The sequence below is a fragment of the Musa acuminata genome, chromosome BXJ2-6, assembly GCF_036884655.1.
Source record: "Musa acuminata AAA Group cultivar baxijiao chromosome BXJ2-6, Cavendish_Baxijiao_AAA, whole genome shotgun sequence".
Lineage (NCBI taxonomy): Eukaryota > Viridiplantae > Streptophyta > Magnoliopsida > Zingiberales > Musaceae > Musa > Musa acuminata.
Genome location: NC_088343.1, coordinates 37,525,911 through 37,543,776, shown reverse-complemented (window position 1 = coordinate 37,543,776; position 17,866 = coordinate 37,525,911). Strand labels below are relative to the sequence as shown.

At 37.0% G+C, this 17,866-nt stretch overlaps 4 protein-coding genes across 9 annotated transcripts; 1 reads left to right on the top strand and 3 right to left on the bottom strand.

The window, feature by feature from the left end:
* Window positions 1-238: 238 nt before the first annotated feature.
* On the bottom strand, window positions 239-4,341 carry LOC135580764 (glutathione S-transferase TCHQD-like). Of its 6 annotated transcripts, none has more exons than XM_065113901.1 (4): window positions 4,253-4,341; window positions 2,391-2,436; window positions 1,324-1,534; window positions 239-1,237 (listed from the first exon to the last, which is right to left on the bottom strand). In XM_065113901.1, exons 2-4 carry the CDS (start codon window positions 2,404-2,406, stop codon window positions 649-651), a joined length of 816 nt encoding a protein of 271 aa, XP_064969973.1. In that variant the 5' UTR covers window positions 2,407-2,436; window positions 4,253-4,341; the 3' UTR covers window positions 239-648. The 6 variants fall into 6 exon arrangements, with proteins under 6 accessions (XP_064969973.1, XP_064969972.1, XP_064969974.1 ...); XM_065113900.1 differs by having other exon boundaries at window positions 1,324-1,546; window positions 4,253-4,318; XM_065113902.1 differs by lacking the exon at window positions 2,391-2,436 and having other exon boundaries at window positions 4,253-4,324.
* A 2,005-nt stretch (window positions 4,342-6,346) lies between these two features.
* On the bottom strand, window positions 6,347-6,892 carry LOC103989790 (uncharacterized). The gene has a single exon (XM_009408739.2). It carries the CDS (start codon window positions 6,890-6,892, stop codon window positions 6,347-6,349), a length of 546 nt encoding a protein of 181 aa, XP_009407014.2.
* Window positions 6,893-7,384: 492 nt separating this feature from the next.
* On the bottom strand, window positions 7,385-8,012 carry LOC103989789 (uncharacterized). The gene has a single exon (XM_009408738.3). It carries the CDS (start codon window positions 8,010-8,012, stop codon window positions 7,386-7,388), a length of 627 nt encoding a protein of 208 aa, XP_009407013.2. The 3' UTR covers window position 7,385.
* Window positions 8,013-8,628: 616 nt separating this feature from the next.
* LOC103989102 (uncharacterized) lies at window positions 8,629-13,893 on the top strand. Its single transcript, XM_009407861.3, has 7 exons — window positions 8,629-8,883; window positions 8,961-9,671; window positions 10,499-10,854; window positions 12,368-12,576; window positions 12,792-13,048; window positions 13,136-13,314; window positions 13,423-13,893. Exons 1-7 carry the CDS (start codon window positions 8,673-8,675, stop codon window positions 13,492-13,494), a joined length of 1,995 nt encoding a protein of 664 aa, XP_009406136.2. The 5' UTR covers window positions 8,629-8,672; the 3' UTR covers window positions 13,495-13,893.
* Window positions 13,894-17,866: the final 3,973 nt, after the last annotated feature.

The following is a 17,866-nucleotide window of genomic DNA, read 5'->3' as shown; positions in this document are numbered from 1 at the left end:
AAATTGTTGTGTTAGTTTATTAATTGAGAGAATCCAGGTAAAAGAACAGAGACTTACTATCTTCTCTGAACAGAACTCAGTTGTAGTTCCATTTACATTCAGTGGTGGACAACATTGTGTAGTTGTGAACAGAGAGATTAAATATCAATCTGAAGAATTGAAGGAATCTGTTTGGTGATATAAAAAAAAAAAATACCATGAGACACAAAAAGAAGGTTTCATCCTATAATGCTCAATATGTGAAAATAGTATATGCTTTTTTAAAATCTCAATTCAACTTTGTGTGTAAGAAATTTTGGTATATTACAAGAAGGCAGAGAATAATACATGCAACTTCACCTCCACTTTTTGAAATGAAGGAAATGCTAATAAAAATGAAAAGAAAAACATTATTTCACAGAAGAATATCTTTTGCTAATGGCAGATGTAAAAGGAAGAGAGGCTACCAAAGCTACAAGAAGAAGAGCTAGCAACTTCACCCAAGTGTTCACTGACCCTTATAAAAAAAACTTCACTATTTGCTTGTATTTTTCAGAAGATTTTGTATGAAATATGCCGGCAATGATGAAGCAGATCCCAAGTATATCAGTTTTATTTGCATGCTGCACAAACTGATATCTTCAAACTACCTTGGACACCCTCAATTTTCTAGTACTTCCCAAACATGCTTCTGATGCAAAGAAAGCACATTGTTTTAAGAAGTGTTCGATACTTTCTCCATCCACCGAAATACTTCCCAATCACTTTTTTGTAGCTTGGCCTCCGCTTTACCAGGTCATAATAAGCTGTTATTTTGGGCCTGCAACTGATATACTTTTCTTCTAGATCTAGCAGAGTTATTCGTGCCAGAATTGGAACAAACATGGAATCTGCCGTGGTAAAATCTTCACCAACCAAATATGTTGTCGCACTCAGTTGTATTTCTGCATCATCAAGAAGACTAGATAGTTTTTCCTCACTCTGCTGCAAATTCATTGGGCCCTTCAAATTGTCTTCTGTTTCATAGGCTTCTCGAAGCTTTACATGGTAGAGACAAGCTAAATCTGGGGCTTCGACCATCCGACTAATCACTACACGCCGGATAAATTTGGAAACAAACAGCCGATACTTGTCTGGAATATGGGTGAGAGTGAATATTTTAGGATTCCAACTTTCGATTCTCTCCACCCATTCCATGACTTTGCTACTAATGGGGTTCTCCTCCCCATTAAGAGATACTGAGAGCCTCTCTATGTACCTCATTAGAGTCAGATGCAAGATGCCATAAAGTAAATAACCAGATAAAACACCTAAAAGTATATAATCAATAGATAAGAAACTTACTGGATAATATCAATGGCATGGAAAATGATATGAGAACCATTTTGGAAGACTGGAAGCTTTGCAGATGGATTAATGCGGAAGAATGGAACATCCATGTTCTTCCCAGTTAAAGGATTAACATGATACGATGTATAATCAATCCCCTTCTCTTCCAGTGCTATGCGCACTTTCTGGCTGTCCATTGAATAAGGATGATGATACAGCTGCATGACTGCACCAAGAGCTACATATCCAATCAATTTCAACTCCCAAATAGTTTTGATGCCAAAAATAAAATAAGCTTGCATCATATGAATACTTACATAATCATGACATAAATCTCAAACATCTAGCAGGGTCCAAAAACTGCTCATGTTTTATACCAAAGTTGAATGTTGAAATATATACACCGGTGCCAAATCTTGTTTTTCAGTGATGACGCAATATTCCAAAACGTTTTCTAGTGATAGTGTGATTTTTAGTATTGGAGCTAGGCCACCATAAGCAACAATGCAACAATTGACCGATCAGTTTTTATGTTTTAGCAAACAGAGACTCTAATTCATAGATTGATCCTTCCCAAACCCTGTATTAGCAGAAGACTTCTGCAACAAGCTGCTCTTTTAGCAATGCATAATATGCAAGATACTATTCCCTTTCATGAAATGAGAAAAATACCTTGTGATACATAATAATTTCAGTCTTTTCAGACAGGTAAGATACTATGATGACTTAATTACTTGCTTAAAAGTTTTGGACTTCGATGATGATGCTGAGAACAAAATTAACCAGAATAAGCTGTATCAAAAAGGCTGCCAGAATAAACATCAAGAAACCATTGCAAATATGATTACAACATTAAATTTTCACGAGAATTAGTAAATATAACAGTTTGACAGCTTCGATTTCACGATGGTAAAAAACTAAGTTCCATAATCAAGACCATCAAATGCTAATTAGATTTGCTAAGTGATTTCTAGCAACCAAATTCAGAGAGGCTGAAGTTCGATTCTTCTTTGCCATATGAAATCATTAGATAATCAAGTAACAAACGGATTAAAGAAGACAGGATCTGAAATTTTTCGTACCAAATGTGTTAGCCATCACCAAATAGGTAGCACAGATGCATCATCACTAGCAAAATCAACAATGTAATTCACGAGAATGTTCAAAAGTTTGATGATTGCTATGAAACAAATATAGAAAAATTTTAAATTTAGAAGCACTTGATCTATTAAGTGTCAATAATTTCTCAATGCAATAAGTTCCAAAAAGCAAAACTACAGAAGATACAAAAAATATAAATAAAACAATAAAGAGAGAAGGCACTCTAGCAAACAAAAAGAGCAACTAAGATATAAACAACAAATATTACAGAGATATCAAGTAAAAAACCTCAGAGACTGTTCGTTCATAAAACCTTTCGAGATATTTCATGTACAACACTTTGTTTACAGAAACATCCTCAAATTCTATTTATAATGAATGAGAGGTTATTGGCTGTAGTTGATGCATGAAGATACTTTCAACTTGTCATAGTTTTTTATTAAAAGAGGAGCGGACATGTATCCCCCAATTGCTTTTCGAGGAAATATATGAAAATCATCGTAATCGAATGTAATATAGCCATATATATAGAGCTAAAGATTTATTTCTATCACAAAATTAACTTTTTCAATCCCTTACAAATTTAACAGTGGTAAAATTGTACTAGGAGATATGATTGAGGTAAGAAATAGGGACATGTCTATCACCTTGAAGGTGATAATTTTTTTTGCTTATGATGACATACATTATAAAAAAAATATTAAATATCAGTTGGGCCTTATATATGTTAGAAAAACCATAAAGATAAATTATTTGTCACATTCTTTAGAGTATGTTAATTAGAGACAGGAGAGACAGATAGATCCTTAAGCAGTGTAAAGGCATCAAGCAAGCTTGTCCTTGAAGTTAAATTGAAGATGTAACTCTTGTCCCCAATATTGGAGACCAAATGAAGCGTAGGAACCTGAGAAACAAAGCAAGCATATAATAATTGAGTTGAAAAAGTAATGTAATCAAAGGTCCCAAGGAAAAGAAAGGCAGTCACCGATGTTATGCCAAAAAGCACCGAAATATACATTCAGATCAAAATTGCTCTACTCTCCTCACCTCTCAATGTATGGCTACCTTCATTGTAGAACATTCGGCAGTTTCTATTCTATTTTAACTCTCCTTGACAGAGGTCAAATATCAAATATCAAATGGACCTCAGTCAACAAAAAAGGAATATCTGCTTTACATTGATACTCCAGTACATCTCTCAAATTCTAACAGATAACATTGTTAATCCAATAAGTAAACGATTAAATATTGATTCCTTAAAAAAAAAAAACCGAATTCTTTTATGTATGATTCCTAAACTTTTCTTAGAAGGTTTCTGAAACATTACTCGGTAATAAAGTTCACAACTTTTATATATGTCAAATAAATAAACCGGGATTATAAGCAAGAGGTATCCATAATTGTTTAAAGCCTCGATGTAAATCATCGAAAGAATCAGAAAGCAACCACAATTCATATTATCTTATCTTTGTTACCAGAATTACCAACTTAATAGCTTTTACTTACTAAAAAGTAATATCAGCAATTAGACTCTGCAATCAGTATGACCATCTCTGCCGCAATCGACACAGTTCCTTGACTTCCCAAAATTGGCATCCAATACTCGGTTCCTCTGGGGATTAGCTATTCATGGGAGGATAAAGAGAGTATTCCTACGGTAACATATGGTTTATTTCCACATCATATGGTTCTTGCAACTAAAAAAAAAAAGGATCTTTTTTTTTGTGGAAATCGCAGACTCTACAGACCATCGCTTCAAAATTACTAATAGAATAATAGCATTTAAAATGAAAAACAGAAGAAGAAGAGAGAACAGGACGAGGAGGAGAAGAGGGCGCGGGACCTTGAACTCGGCAGAGATCGGAAGAATGACGAGTAGCTTCGCGAGTTCGTGAAGCTTCGTTCGCTTGGTGGCGACGCCCTTTGCCCTGCGGGAATACGAACCTGGAATATATATATTATTTTATGCTCTCCGTGGGTCCCCCCTTTCTCGTTGCCTGCCGCTTCGCGTTCAACATCGTGCTTTTACTCATATACCCCTACGTAATTCGAGTTACATTTTTACCCCTAATGAAATTGAAATCAAATAATATATATATATATATATCCATTTTTATCTTGATTTATTTAATCATCATTTTATCATTCCCAAAGTAAGATATAGTGCTGTAAATTTTGGCTCAGATATTGTGCATTATGATTTCTTATATGTTATAAGCACAGTTCTTTTATATTTTGCCGTATGGGATTTCCTTAGGGGTAAATATGTCATTATATATTGTATACGACCACGACCAAACTACGTCGACGCGAGGCGGTCAATGTCACGACTTAGAGAGAGTGGGGATGGTAATTCTAGCCCCAAAATTCCGAAGAACACGTGGCGTTCCACGATGCGGCTGGATTTGCTGTCCGCTGTTCAAGTAAGCTTGTGATATGTATACGTAATATACTTCCTTTTCTAAGTTACGAAATAACGTATACGCCCTTAATTTCGATTTCGTAATATGTTTCCATTTTCACGAGTAACTGTCGTTAATACTGATTAATTTTTAGTAAAAATACTTAATTACGTAAAATAATTTAATGTCCCTATAATCATTAAAAAATTGAAGTTCATTGTTATCAATAAAGGTCTTAATTAAATGAGATTAACCAAAATGATATATATGAAAGCTTTTATAATTTATAAGAATATATATATGCTCATATATATTCTCCAAATGATATATATGAAAGGTTTTAGAATTTAGAATCGGGTTCTTAACCAACTAAAAATAAATAAAAATCTTAAATGATCAATTATCCTCCAAATGATAAATTGGCACCTTCAAATAGCTTAATAAACAACTAATCAGATGGATATTTAAAAAATAAAAATAAAATCGATGGTTTCGAATCGGTTCCAAATTTTATAAAAATTAAGACAAATCAAAACGAAAAATTAAGTCAACTATCTTTATTTAGCATATCGTTCATTATATTTTAAAAAGTTACATTGACATCTTTATAGTTACGAAAATAAAACATTTGAGTCTATTTATCTTAGCGAAGTTAGTTTTATCAACAGAAACATGAAAATAAAAGGTAAAAAAATAATTTTAATATTTCGATGACGTGATAACGTCGATGGTGACAAACAACGATGTCGTTTGGGGTTATGGGTGACTGTTATGAGTGAAGAGAGCGATGTGAAAGGTGAGAGCTATTAACTATTTTACATATGTTCGGTTGTCTACCACCATTAATTGAAACATTAAAATTATCTTTTTATCCTGTTTCACTTTCATAATTATAAGAATATCAATATATTTTTTTAAAAATTAAGGATCAAAATATTAAAGATAATTAATCATAAGAGGTAATATATAATTAGCCCATATATTTCTGCTAAGTTTACTGGTATCAACTTATTTGATTTTATGAATATCACGTGCATTTATGAAGCAGGTAGAACTGGTTGAATCAAGATCACAAGATACAGCAGACACTTGTGATCTAAAATGCAATAATAGCATCAGTTAGCTCGATATGACGTCCAATATTACAATATATACATGGATAGTATTTGTGGAGCAGCAGATTCACCATGGATAGATAACAAGTAGAACAGCAAATTCCAACAGATGAACCCAACCTACTTCTATTGGTGTCAGGAGGAGAAATCAATGAATCGAAGAAGAAAGCTGGAACGATCACAAGTGATGAGTTGAACCACAGGGTAAAGATTGAGATGAGGCAGATGTGGTGGAAGAGAGAGGAGAATCTAAACGAACAAATGCTGAACGATTGTATGAACAAAGGGTCTATGCTCATGTTCTACAGTTGCCTCCTTTCATGGAGAATTCGAATCAATGGATGGGAGCTGTGAGCAGAGATGAAAGATAACGCAGGAAGGAGTTCAGTTCTTGCAAAAACTGATGCTGATGAACCATGATCAAGACATGGAGAAAGCCAGAGGCACTTCGCTCTCGTGCGAGTTGAGAGACGAACCATCGCTCGACGCGAGTGTGGCATCCGAGTCCTCCTCGGCCTCTTCTCCCGGCGGTGGCCCACTAGCGCCTGCCGGCCCTCCATCCCCGTCGGCGTCGTTCTGTGTGCCCATGACGGTGGCGTTGCCGAACCTCACCCTCCTCGCGTCGCCCGGGGAATTAACAGGTGAGTCGACTGTGGCGGTGGCTGCTGCACCGGTGGCGGCCTCACCGCCGCCAGATGGGGACATCGAAGCAGCTCTGGTCGGCACCGGTCTCGCTCCTCCTTCCTTCCCCGTCGCGACGAACCGGTAGATGCACGTCGTGAACCAGAACATCCACGGAACGGTCACCAGTGTCATCCCGGCGATCGGGAACCAGGCCGTGTCTTTGGTTTCGGGCAAGGTGATGTAGAGCACGAGGAAAGCTCCGCCAGCGAGGAGGACGAGAAAGAAGAGGCAGGAGATAAACCAGATGCACAAGTTACGGCCCCTTCCCTCGCTGGGCGGCATTGGTGCCAAGAAGAGGCTGCCGCCGAGACGATCGTTCCGGTCTGCGGGTGCACTTCGATCACATCTGCGTCGATGCTTCTCTCTGATGTGCTATGTTCTCCAGCTGTTCCCGGGTGGTGGGAGGAGAGAGAAGCCGGTCGCCATTGGAAGGAGGTTGAAACCTTCTACAGAGGCTCACGTAAAACAAGGGCCAGGCTCTGAGAGAGAGAGGAAAGAGCGGGGAAGGGATATATTTAGCCTTCAACAGCATTCTATATAGAGTTGATGCTGTTGTATGAAATGTCCTGACGAAGAGCACTCAGCTGGCTGGCATCATCAATATTTCGACCATCCTTTGAATCATATATATTTGTAGTCATCGGATATATATATATATATATATATATATATATATATATATATATATATATATATATATATATATAAAGCTTACAGCATCGATAGTTCACAGCACACAGAAAAGAAAGGGAAACAAACAATTGCAGGGAGAAGACTAGCTGAAGCTGTAGATTGTGGAACGAGGGTAGAGAGAGATGTTGAGATCAGTGGATTCTGTTTTCCCGGAGAGAAGATCTCCGATCAGTGGAATGACAGGCTTCCTCTTGTGCAATTTGATCCTTCTCCTCCCACCGAAGTCATTTTCCTTCTCGACGTTTCTTGGTCGGTCATCTCGCCATGGCTCGCTCCGAGTTTTATTAGGCAGTTCCATTGACACACTGCTCTCTGCTGCGTTGGCGACTGCGTCGATCTCCGCCGCTTTACACATGCTTTTACGGAACTGGAAATTGAGAGTGGCAATTGTTCTTGCCGTGTCGGATTCTCTCTCCTTCAGGAGCATCAGTTCTCGCTTCATCTTCTCTAGTTCTGCCTCCACGTTTCTCAGAGAGCTGAACACTGAGAGCGCTGCAGAAGAGGTGTAGGAAGGTGGCGAAGTGGAGGCCGAGAAGACTGCCTTTGGCGCTGGATGTGATCTTATTGGTCGTGTGTTGGCCTTCGGAGATCGAGCATGGCCGGAAAGAAAGCGCTCGTCGAGAACTGCGACAGCATCCTTCACCGACCGGAAGGGGCGAGTCGTCTCCACCTCTCCTCGCATAGGAACAGAGGATGCTTGGCCTTCCATGGTTTCTGACATGGGCGACAATGGTGAAGTCCTCAGGCAAAGGAGATAAATGCAAGCATGTTATGTTAGTGTGATGATGAGTTTGATTGCTTTGCTTCTACTTCATTCTCATCACTGCAAAATGCTGCATATGTTTCAAGGAAAATAAGTTGTCCAGCTGAGTGAGGAGAACTCTGCAATCAAGTCTCCACATGTGGTCCTGTCGTTGAAGAAGACAACGCAGGAGAACACGAACTTTTAATTGCTAATATATATATATATATATATATATATATATATATATATGTAATAGTGTTATCTCAATAAAAATATCTTTTGAAGAGTCTGGACATATATAAGTTTAATATCATTATATTTGGTGAGAGGGATAGCGATCCATTATACTTTGACAATATATTTCAAATTGATATATTTATAAAGTTAATAAATCAAGAAAAAAATATCAAATTAATAATTTAAATTGAATTTAAATATTTTGATTGAGTGATTTATATTTATAAAATTAATAAATCAATTGTAATAATTAATTAAACGCATAATAAATTATACCTTCCCCTTCCTAACCCTAGAAAAAAAAAGGGAAAGATATGATAAAGAAAAGAAGTGTTGGAGACGAAAGTATAAAATCTTGTCTTTGAAGAGCGCAGAAAACAGAATGTGATGATGGCTCAGTATCGGCCATCGGGCACGGAGAGGCTCGCCGTTCGTGTCCACAACGACCCCGTCGACCGGATCCCCCAACGCCCCGCCCGGATCCGCCGCCTGGGCAAGGCCCCCCGACGCCCCTCTGCCGCTGTCCTCGCCGTGGCCCTCGCAGTCGTCCTCCTGGTCACCTTTGCCACCTCCGGTCGACTCTCCTCCTCTCGCAAGGGTGCGGCGCTTTCCCCGAATCCTACTCTTCTCACTTTCATTGATCTGGTTGTTGCCTCAGAGTTTTAATCTTCGCAGATGTTCGAAGAGATTTGGCCAAGGATGGCGACGAGAATGACGAATTGGAGTTCCATCCGCGGGTGAATCGGTCGGCGCACTCGACGGAGCTCAAGTTCGGGCGCGGCTCGGGCAAGATCGGCCGCGATTCGAGGTACTGGGATGGGGATGATAGGAGGAGGGACAACGATTTCAACAAGGAGGGTTTGTCGAAGGAGCAACACGGCGTGGAAAAAAAAGGGTTCTCGGAGAGTGGAACGAGCGGAAAAGAGCAGGTGTCCATGAAAGATCGCCTGGATAAAGTTGAGGAGAAGGGAGGTGGGAAGACCGAGGACAAATTGTCCAATGAGGGTGGGCGGGCGGAGCTGTATTCTCATGAAGAGAAAAACGAGGTTTCCGTAGAAGATGATGAGGAGCTGAAGCAGGATACTGAGGTCAAGGAGGATGATCTTGATGACGAGTACAATGATGCCACTGATATGCAGGACACGCATAATGAAATCGATAATGCTGATAGGATACGGGAACTAGGTGAGGGTGACGGAGGCGAAGTCAAGAAAGATGCATCATTGGGTATGCGTGAGAAAGATTCTGGCAAGACACAGGGTGGTGCTGGTGGCAGCTTAAACTCAAAGAAGGGTCAGGCTCGTGTGGGTGGTGAGACAATGAGACATTCCAGCTCAGAGAAGAAGTCAGGCTCAAAAAGAAAACCAAAACACCACAAATTTTCTAGTGAGTTATTGATATTTTATGTATTTCTTCAATTTCATATTTGTCATCGTATCCTTTGGACAGTGGCTGTGCCTAAAGCATAGCAGTACTTACTGCTTTGCTTATTCTTAATGCAGATTCCCCAAGAAGAGAACAAATGAGTATATCTATTGTAATTCTAAACAACCAACAAAATGCCTGCTTGATTCAAACTGTGATTGCAAAAGATATGAAAGAGGAATCATGCCAACTATTTGTTCCTATCTACGTGGATCCTTCCCCACAATTGAGAACACTAGATAATGTAGATGTATACTAAAATATTTCATCCTTCTGTTACTCCAACATAAATTGTCTTAACTGATCGTTTGAATTATGATTGTAATAACTGGATTTAACATGCTGCGTCAATTGATGCAGGTATAGTTTGATTTATAGGTACAGGTATAGTTTGATTTATAGTTTGATTTATAGGTGCAGGTATTGTTTGATTTATACATAAATATGTAACTATCATTATAAAGATGCAGAGAACCAGAAATGCCCTAATTATATGTGTCAAGTTGGCATGGAATGAGATTGTATTGGTAAAGTTACCTGTACAGCAAATTTGTCAGGTTATATTGTCAAAACTGCAAAAGGATATAGTTTCTAATGAGATAAAAAAACAAATTTTGACAAACACTTCTTTGGTTTCTTAATCTTTTTCTATTTTGACGTGAAGAAGAGATAAGTTCTGTCACCAATGAAATTGAATCAATGATACTGTGTATATATTGCACTATGCAACTCTATTCCTTAAATTATTTATTTGCTAATCATTGATCTAAATGTTCTCTGTCGATCAGGTTCATCGTGTGAGATCAAATTCTTGAACTCTACGGCTCAAATCGTAGAGCCTTTACATGGAAAGAAAATTGCAAGTTTCTCTTTGCAGTATACACGTATTGAAAACAGGCCAAATGGATTAGAGAACTGGGAGCCGAGGTTTGCTGGTCATCAGACTTTAGAAGAAAGGGAAGTGTCGTTTATTGCTCAAGACCAAACAATAAACTGTGGATTTGTTAGAGGCCCCACTGGTTCCCCAAGTACTGGATTTGATATTACAGAAGATGATGTTAAATTTATGAGCAGTTGCCATGTAGCTGTATCTTCTTGCATCTTTGGAAACTCAGATCGTCTGAGAACACCTTTTAGCAAAACGGTACTAGCTTTATCTTTCATGTTTATAAAGAGGCATGTACGCATTCAACTGTAACCCAACATATCATATTAATTCATTTGATTCCTGTGATTTGTAATTATTCAGATAGTTCTTGCTCCTATGATCCAAGGACATGCTTTCAGCTGGTTGTGTATATGTTTAGAAAATGACTCCTCTCAATGGCTGTGATTCATTGGCTCTTAGGCATATCTTGGATTTAATATGAACTAGCAGTCTACATAACAAAGTTTGTCACTTGTCCACATTTCATGGAGATATACAAGGTCTAGTGAACTTTAATCAGTTGCACTGTGATTGGTCAATTTTAATCTACACTTGATAAGATAATTCTGTAATTAACTAGTTTATCGTTTATTTCAAACACTGTTCTCCTCCTGTTTTGTTAGGAAGATTATTTCTTTTAGGAGGGTTGACATAAATTTAATAGCCATTTATAAAAATCTATTTAATTTTCCTTAAGAACTTATTGGTGTTGTGTTATATTGCCAATTCCCTATTTTTGGAAAGAGCATGGATGATCATGTCTCCTTTTGGAACCCTAACTATTACACTTTCAGCAATAGTTTGATTGAAAATAATTGTTTATTTTATGCATTCTTCATGTTCTATACATATTTGGGATGTTGCAGCTTTGCGTTGAAGTTTGGCAATGAGGCTAATAATCTAATCTCTACTTTGAATTTATTTATTTTATAAAATAATATATATTGCTAAATTGAAATAATTGCATATTGTAGTTCATTATCCAAGGGTATATCATTTGACATATGTTCTAACGGCTGCAGGATTGTAATTTGAAATGATTTTGCTAATATTTTTTCTGTCGAAACTGAATTATCTGTAGGTCCTCCTGTTGATATACAATATTACCTAAGATAAACCATGAGATAAATATCACGAAAATGTATTCTTGCTAATACTATCATCATGTTACTTTTGACTTGTATGAACTATTTTGTAGCCAATAGCCAGCATCACAGTGGTACTCGAGGGCTGTATCTGCCTTTGATTCCACTGGTTAGAAATAATCATGATATAGTGTAAGAAAACAAATTATAATATCTTCATACTCAACAAAATTAAGTACATTGTAAAGGTGCCTAGTAGACATGTGAATTGATTATTTGAGCCACAAAAAAAATTTGTTTTTAATATCGTTTGGTGTTCAGAGGCTTTCGCTTCTGCCAGTTTTTATATTAGTTGATGATCATAGTGATAACACTTCCTGTCATCAAATACGTTGATGCCAAATCAAGAAATTTTCTTCTGTTCACAGCTCTAAACTTATATTTTGTAACAAGAGATAATAATTTGACATGACATATTCTATTTGGTTCCTGTAACGATACGTGTTTTGACAGTTGTCTAGATTCTAGCTTAGACCGAATTGCAATAGTGCAATGAGTAGTATAACTGCCTATTGTTATACAATCTTTAGCAGAACAATCGTACTTCTGGCAATGATTCAAAAGATGTAATTTAATCCTTGCAGATCACACCTTTGTCAAGGAAAAATGTTTGCTTTGTTATGTTCATGGATGAAATCACGCTTAAGACTTTGTTGTCAGAAGGACAAAAGATGGAAAATGGGGTCATTGGTCTGTGGAAGATAGTGGTGGTCAAGAATTTACCATATACAGACATGCGGAGAGTTGGGAAGATTCCCAAGTTGTTGACACATAGGCTCTTCCCTTCTGCCAGGTCAGAATGCAACTAGCTAAATTGTACTTTGGCTTGGTTAATACTGAGAATAAAATGGTAGTCTTTGTTCTAGGTGACATTTTCTCTCTCTCATCTCGTGAGATGCTTTCTGTTCAATTCTAATGCCCCCTTCACGTAGCTTTTCACATTGGTGATGTGAATCATATGCTTGTCATTCTGTCATTGCTGTGTAACATTGTAATTTGCATGATCAGGTACTCAATTTGGCTTGACAGCAAGTTGCGACTTCAGAGTGATCCTTACCTCATATTAGAATATTTTCTTTGGCGACGAGGTTATGAGTATGCTATTTCTAATCACTATGATCGGCACTGTGTTTGGGAAGAGGTGCTGCAGAACAAAAAACTGAACAAGTATAACCACACCGTCATTGATCAACAATTTGAATTTTACCAGTCTGATGGATTGAAGAGATTTGACCCTTCAGATCCCAACAAGTTGCTTCCTAGCTGTATGGAATATTTTTCTACCTTTCAGTGACTGTCTTTACATGCTGTCTTCAGTTTTATTGTTTTAACTTTTAAAATCTTTTAAACAGATGTCCCAGAAGGCTCTTTTATCGTAAGAGCGCATACTCCGATGTCCAACTTGTTTTCCTGTATATGGTTCAATGAAGTTGACAGATTTACTCCCCGAGATCAGCTGAGTTTTGCATACACATATCTGAAACTTAGAAGGACCAATCCTGCAAAACCTTTTCACTTAAATATGTTCAAGGTACATGCCATCACTACCTTAAACCAAGAAGTATATGAATTAAGCATTTTTCATTAGGCTTTTCTTCTTATATTTCTTTTATTAGATCTGAAAATTCTCGATTGCCAGGATTGTGAGAGGCGTTCTATGGCAAAGCTTTTTCATCACAGAGCGGAAGAGAAGAGGAAAAATCCGACATAATCAGCAAGATAACTGTTTTTCTTGAACAAAGAAGGAAAACAAATTTGAGGTTGCTCATACTGCTTTTATCATCTCATTGGTGCATGACAGATCAGGCAGTGCAGGAAGATGGTGTGATCATGGATATAAATGACTGCTCCACACGAAGTTTATGCTCAAGTTCTCCAAGGTCACAGATGTATCCATTTTTCCTTGTACCATTATGCATCGACGACTTCATTTCTAATTTGCTGGAGAAGATTTGAAGCTCCTAATCATGTGATATGTGTGTTATAATTGTCAGTAATTTTTGGGCCCTAGGGTTTCATGTGGGCCCAAATTTTTGTCTGCACATTGTGGCAGTTTCTGTATGACCACCCAATTAATTTATTTCCGGGTCACACCATGCCGCATTGATGATACTGTTATACATGTACTGCAGGATTTATTTAATTTTTGTTGAGCTGTAAATATTATTTGTATTAAATAATAAGTTATGTATGATGAAAGAATGCCTTACAATTTAGTTTCTGTACCAACACTATAGCTCAGCCAAAAATACTGTAAGACCCTCTTCCTTTTTCCTATTTAGAACTAGTTCTCTCAGCAAAAGTTAAACCAAAAAGTGTGTCCCTTGCATCTGCATCCTTCGTGCCGGGTGGTGATGTCGAGCATGTGATGGTCCATCAGATCCCAACTTCATCTTCAGCAGTGGCAAATAAGGTACTCCATTTGGTTTCAATTTTTACGCTAAACTTCTGTGTCAGGTGAGTACTTAAATAAATTTTAGAATGATTCAGTAGTAACCTGGAGTGTGGAAGCTGTCATCCTTCTCATAACTGCAGAAACAGGATTAAAACAACTTTAACATACACCAATATGATTCTTCTGGTTATGCTTGATTACTTTTTCTTGTTCAACAAACATTGTAAGCTATGAAGATCTGTCTAATTGGACTACCTGGTTGATGTTAGTTCTCTTTGAAATAATATTAGTTTCATTTTGGTCATAATTAATGAAGTCGAAGTCTTTTTGTTGATTTACTTTTATATACTTCTAAAAAAATTTAGATTGCAATTATGGCAAGTTATTCTAATAACTTGCTTTGAAATTGCTTGTTTATGATAATGTATGATATGTTCAGTAGAGTCTTACCATGATGTGTATCAAACATTAACCTGTCTTGCTTTTTTATTTGTCAAATTGTGACCATCATTTTATGGTGAAGCAATCCCTTTGTCTATTGACCACAAATCTGACTGGCCTGATGAGCATCAAAGAAATGAAAATGCAGGAAGATTCATTACATGGGCAGGTAAAGTATTCGTGTCTTGTCTTTTCATTTGGCAGTTTCACATTTATTTGAAATAAAATAAATTGCAATCAAATCATTCAGGTATATGGTGGGTTGGTGGTATTTTTGCTGTATTTCATGATTTCAGAGATAAATTGTTTAAGCCATTTGTTGTTGCTAATCCAAATATTTAGGTAACTAATATGATCTCCTTTTATCAACTACAAGCAGAGAAAACAAATATTGAGCTGTTAGCAACCTAGAGATGTTTTCATAAACAACCAGCTAACATCAAAACACCTTTTCAGGGAAGAAAAGGGAGGTTGTGCTTAGTATAGTACATATATGGTGTATTTATTGCCCTTGATGCACATATTAGCAATAAATTCTTGGAGATGAGATAAATCTGGCTTTCAGCCTCGAATTAGTCAAATAACACTATATGACTACATACATATGTTTGAAATGTTAGGCAAAAGGTGGTGGCCTAGTATACAAGGCTCTTGTCACCAACAAGAAGCTAGGTAATTTTTGAGACTCGAACTTGCCACCCATGTTCTAGGGGCAACCTTACTATGATGCCAAAGTTTTGCCCTTTTAAGTCCAGCTCATAAATCTGGCGAAGCCCAAAGTTTGACCAAATGAGTTGGATCTAGATTAGGCCCAAAAGCAGCAGCCAAGAGTCATTTGATCTTTATCATGCTTTCATAAGTCTCCTAGACAAGAAATTCAGAAATAAATCTTCCTGATTGACCACCTTATGTGATGGATCCTCACTTTTGTATCTAGAATAATTCATGTCGACCTATTAAACCATTGCTGCTTAAACCTATACATACATATATTATATGATACTTATGCTACTCTGCATTTGTTGGTGCTGTTGTGCTTTCTTTTTGTGCTAAATGAACATGGATACATCCAACCATGCCCTTAATAATTTTCCTTGTATGGAAGCCAGTCTTCCTTTGTGTATGGAATCAAGGCTTACTTTGTGTGCTGATTGAAAGACTTCTACTAGATCTGACATTGAATAGTGGTAAAAAAAATGAACTCTAAGAATCTCTTTGTTATCATCCATATGTGGTTATTCATTCATGTTTATATGATTTTGTAGTCTGGAAATTCTTCGTTTTTCACATTTCTATTTTTCTTCTTTTTTTGCCCTTAAATAAAGACAGTGATGTAAAATATCTACAGATATATTTCGTTTATATGTTTAGGAGGAAGATACTGAAATCCTTGAGTTTATTATAATTGCCCATGACAGACTTCGTAGTGTTGTATCTAATGAGATAAAATATATCTGCTGCGGTGACATTGTATTCGCTGTATGTTATTTACTGGTTTCCTGTGATATGAAAAAGAAAAACGAAACTTGTCCTTCAGTTATCTTAACAAAAGATGGGCTTCTGAGGAACATCAAGCATATTCAGTATTATTTTTTTGAAATGCTTGGTTTCTGATCATTGATCTCAAATTTCTTTACTTGGAACATTAATGTTGCCTTACACTTGTAAGCAAATTGTAAAGTTTTATTTTTGGAAGCTTGTATTGCATGTATTTACAACTTGACCTGATTACTTTTCATGTTTATCAAGTAGGTGGTTATTTGTTTTGGGTTGCTATCCTGAACTTTGTATGACAGGTTCAGTGCCATCTTTTAGTTGATCAAGAAATTAACATGGAATGGGAAGCTTTCCATGACTGCTCAGTGAATAACCTGTAATATACTCTACTATTTACTCAAGGTTACTTGTGAATTATCCATGATGTTAAATTTTCATTTTTTTCATTTTCATTATTATGGCCCTTAAGCAATCTGTGTCATACCCAACTTTCATTTGCTTTGGTATCCTTTTGGTATTTATGAGTACCTATAACCTAATTCCTTATGCACCTTAATTTCTTTAATAAAGTTCATCTTGTTATTTCAGAACCTACTTGTGTTGGTTTTTTCAGATTTCATGTAGTTAGGCCTGCAGCTAGAACCTAAGCCCTGAGTTGGATATGTGTTGATCAAGATCTACCCTAATTTGTGTTGTTCATTAAGCTACTTGCAGGCACATCTACTTTGATCTTTTTAGGTCTGGCAAAGATAATTGCATGTTTGTCAATTCCATGCCATACATGTGTTACTTTTTTTACTCTGCACTGTGAACTGAATAAAGACTGATTTAATACTGCTTTGACTGGATGTGGTCCAAACAAATCCTGATCTAGACTTTCATATGTCCTCAGCCGACATTTATTTGTGTGATGTCTGTGACCGGATGCAATATGCTCTGACCAGTATTATGGAGCACTAGATGAAGTGGAAAATTGTCCCCAGTCAAGGGGCTCTACCTTGTACTATCATTTTTTCCTGATGACTGACATCATGGGGCTCAATAAATGACCTTGTGACCCCAGTATCACATACAGCATGTTCCACAGCCATTTTCTGGGTCTCTAGTAGGATCATTTCTTGGGCATCTTTAATCACACTCCTCTTTATGTATCTTAGCCTTCAGTTCTGTTGACTTAGTGTTGGGAGCAGTGACCCCAATATTGGACTTGAGAGTTACCTTTTTGGAACTTATGGTGCAAAGGATAATGAATATTAGGGTGTATATGTATTTTTTGGACAATAAACGATGGTTTGGTTTTCCTTTCGTTTCATCAACATAGACTGTTGAAAGTCTACCTGCTATGGGAGCTTGACACACAAGCTTCCCATCATCTAATTGTTTTGAAGGACAAAGACTGACATAAGAGAGTATTTTTATTATCCAAGTAATTTCTTCTAAGAACTATTTGTGATTATTATAATTTTATTTTCTGTTCCTAGAGTTCTACTAAAACTTATTTTCCCCTTATGTGAAGATGACTGACATTTACATTTTCCATATTTTGTGATTGAAAGGTGCCTTTTAGCATGGTTGTTCAAACACTAGAAGCCTTGTTTATTGAATGTGGCAACTTGGCATCATGGTTGGTGGTTGATAGGTGCCTTTATAACTTGATCTAGGAAAAAAGATATAATGGTCATATTTTCACATCAACCATGCTACGTCTGCATGATTTGAACAAGCATATTAAATAGCATGCCTCTGCATG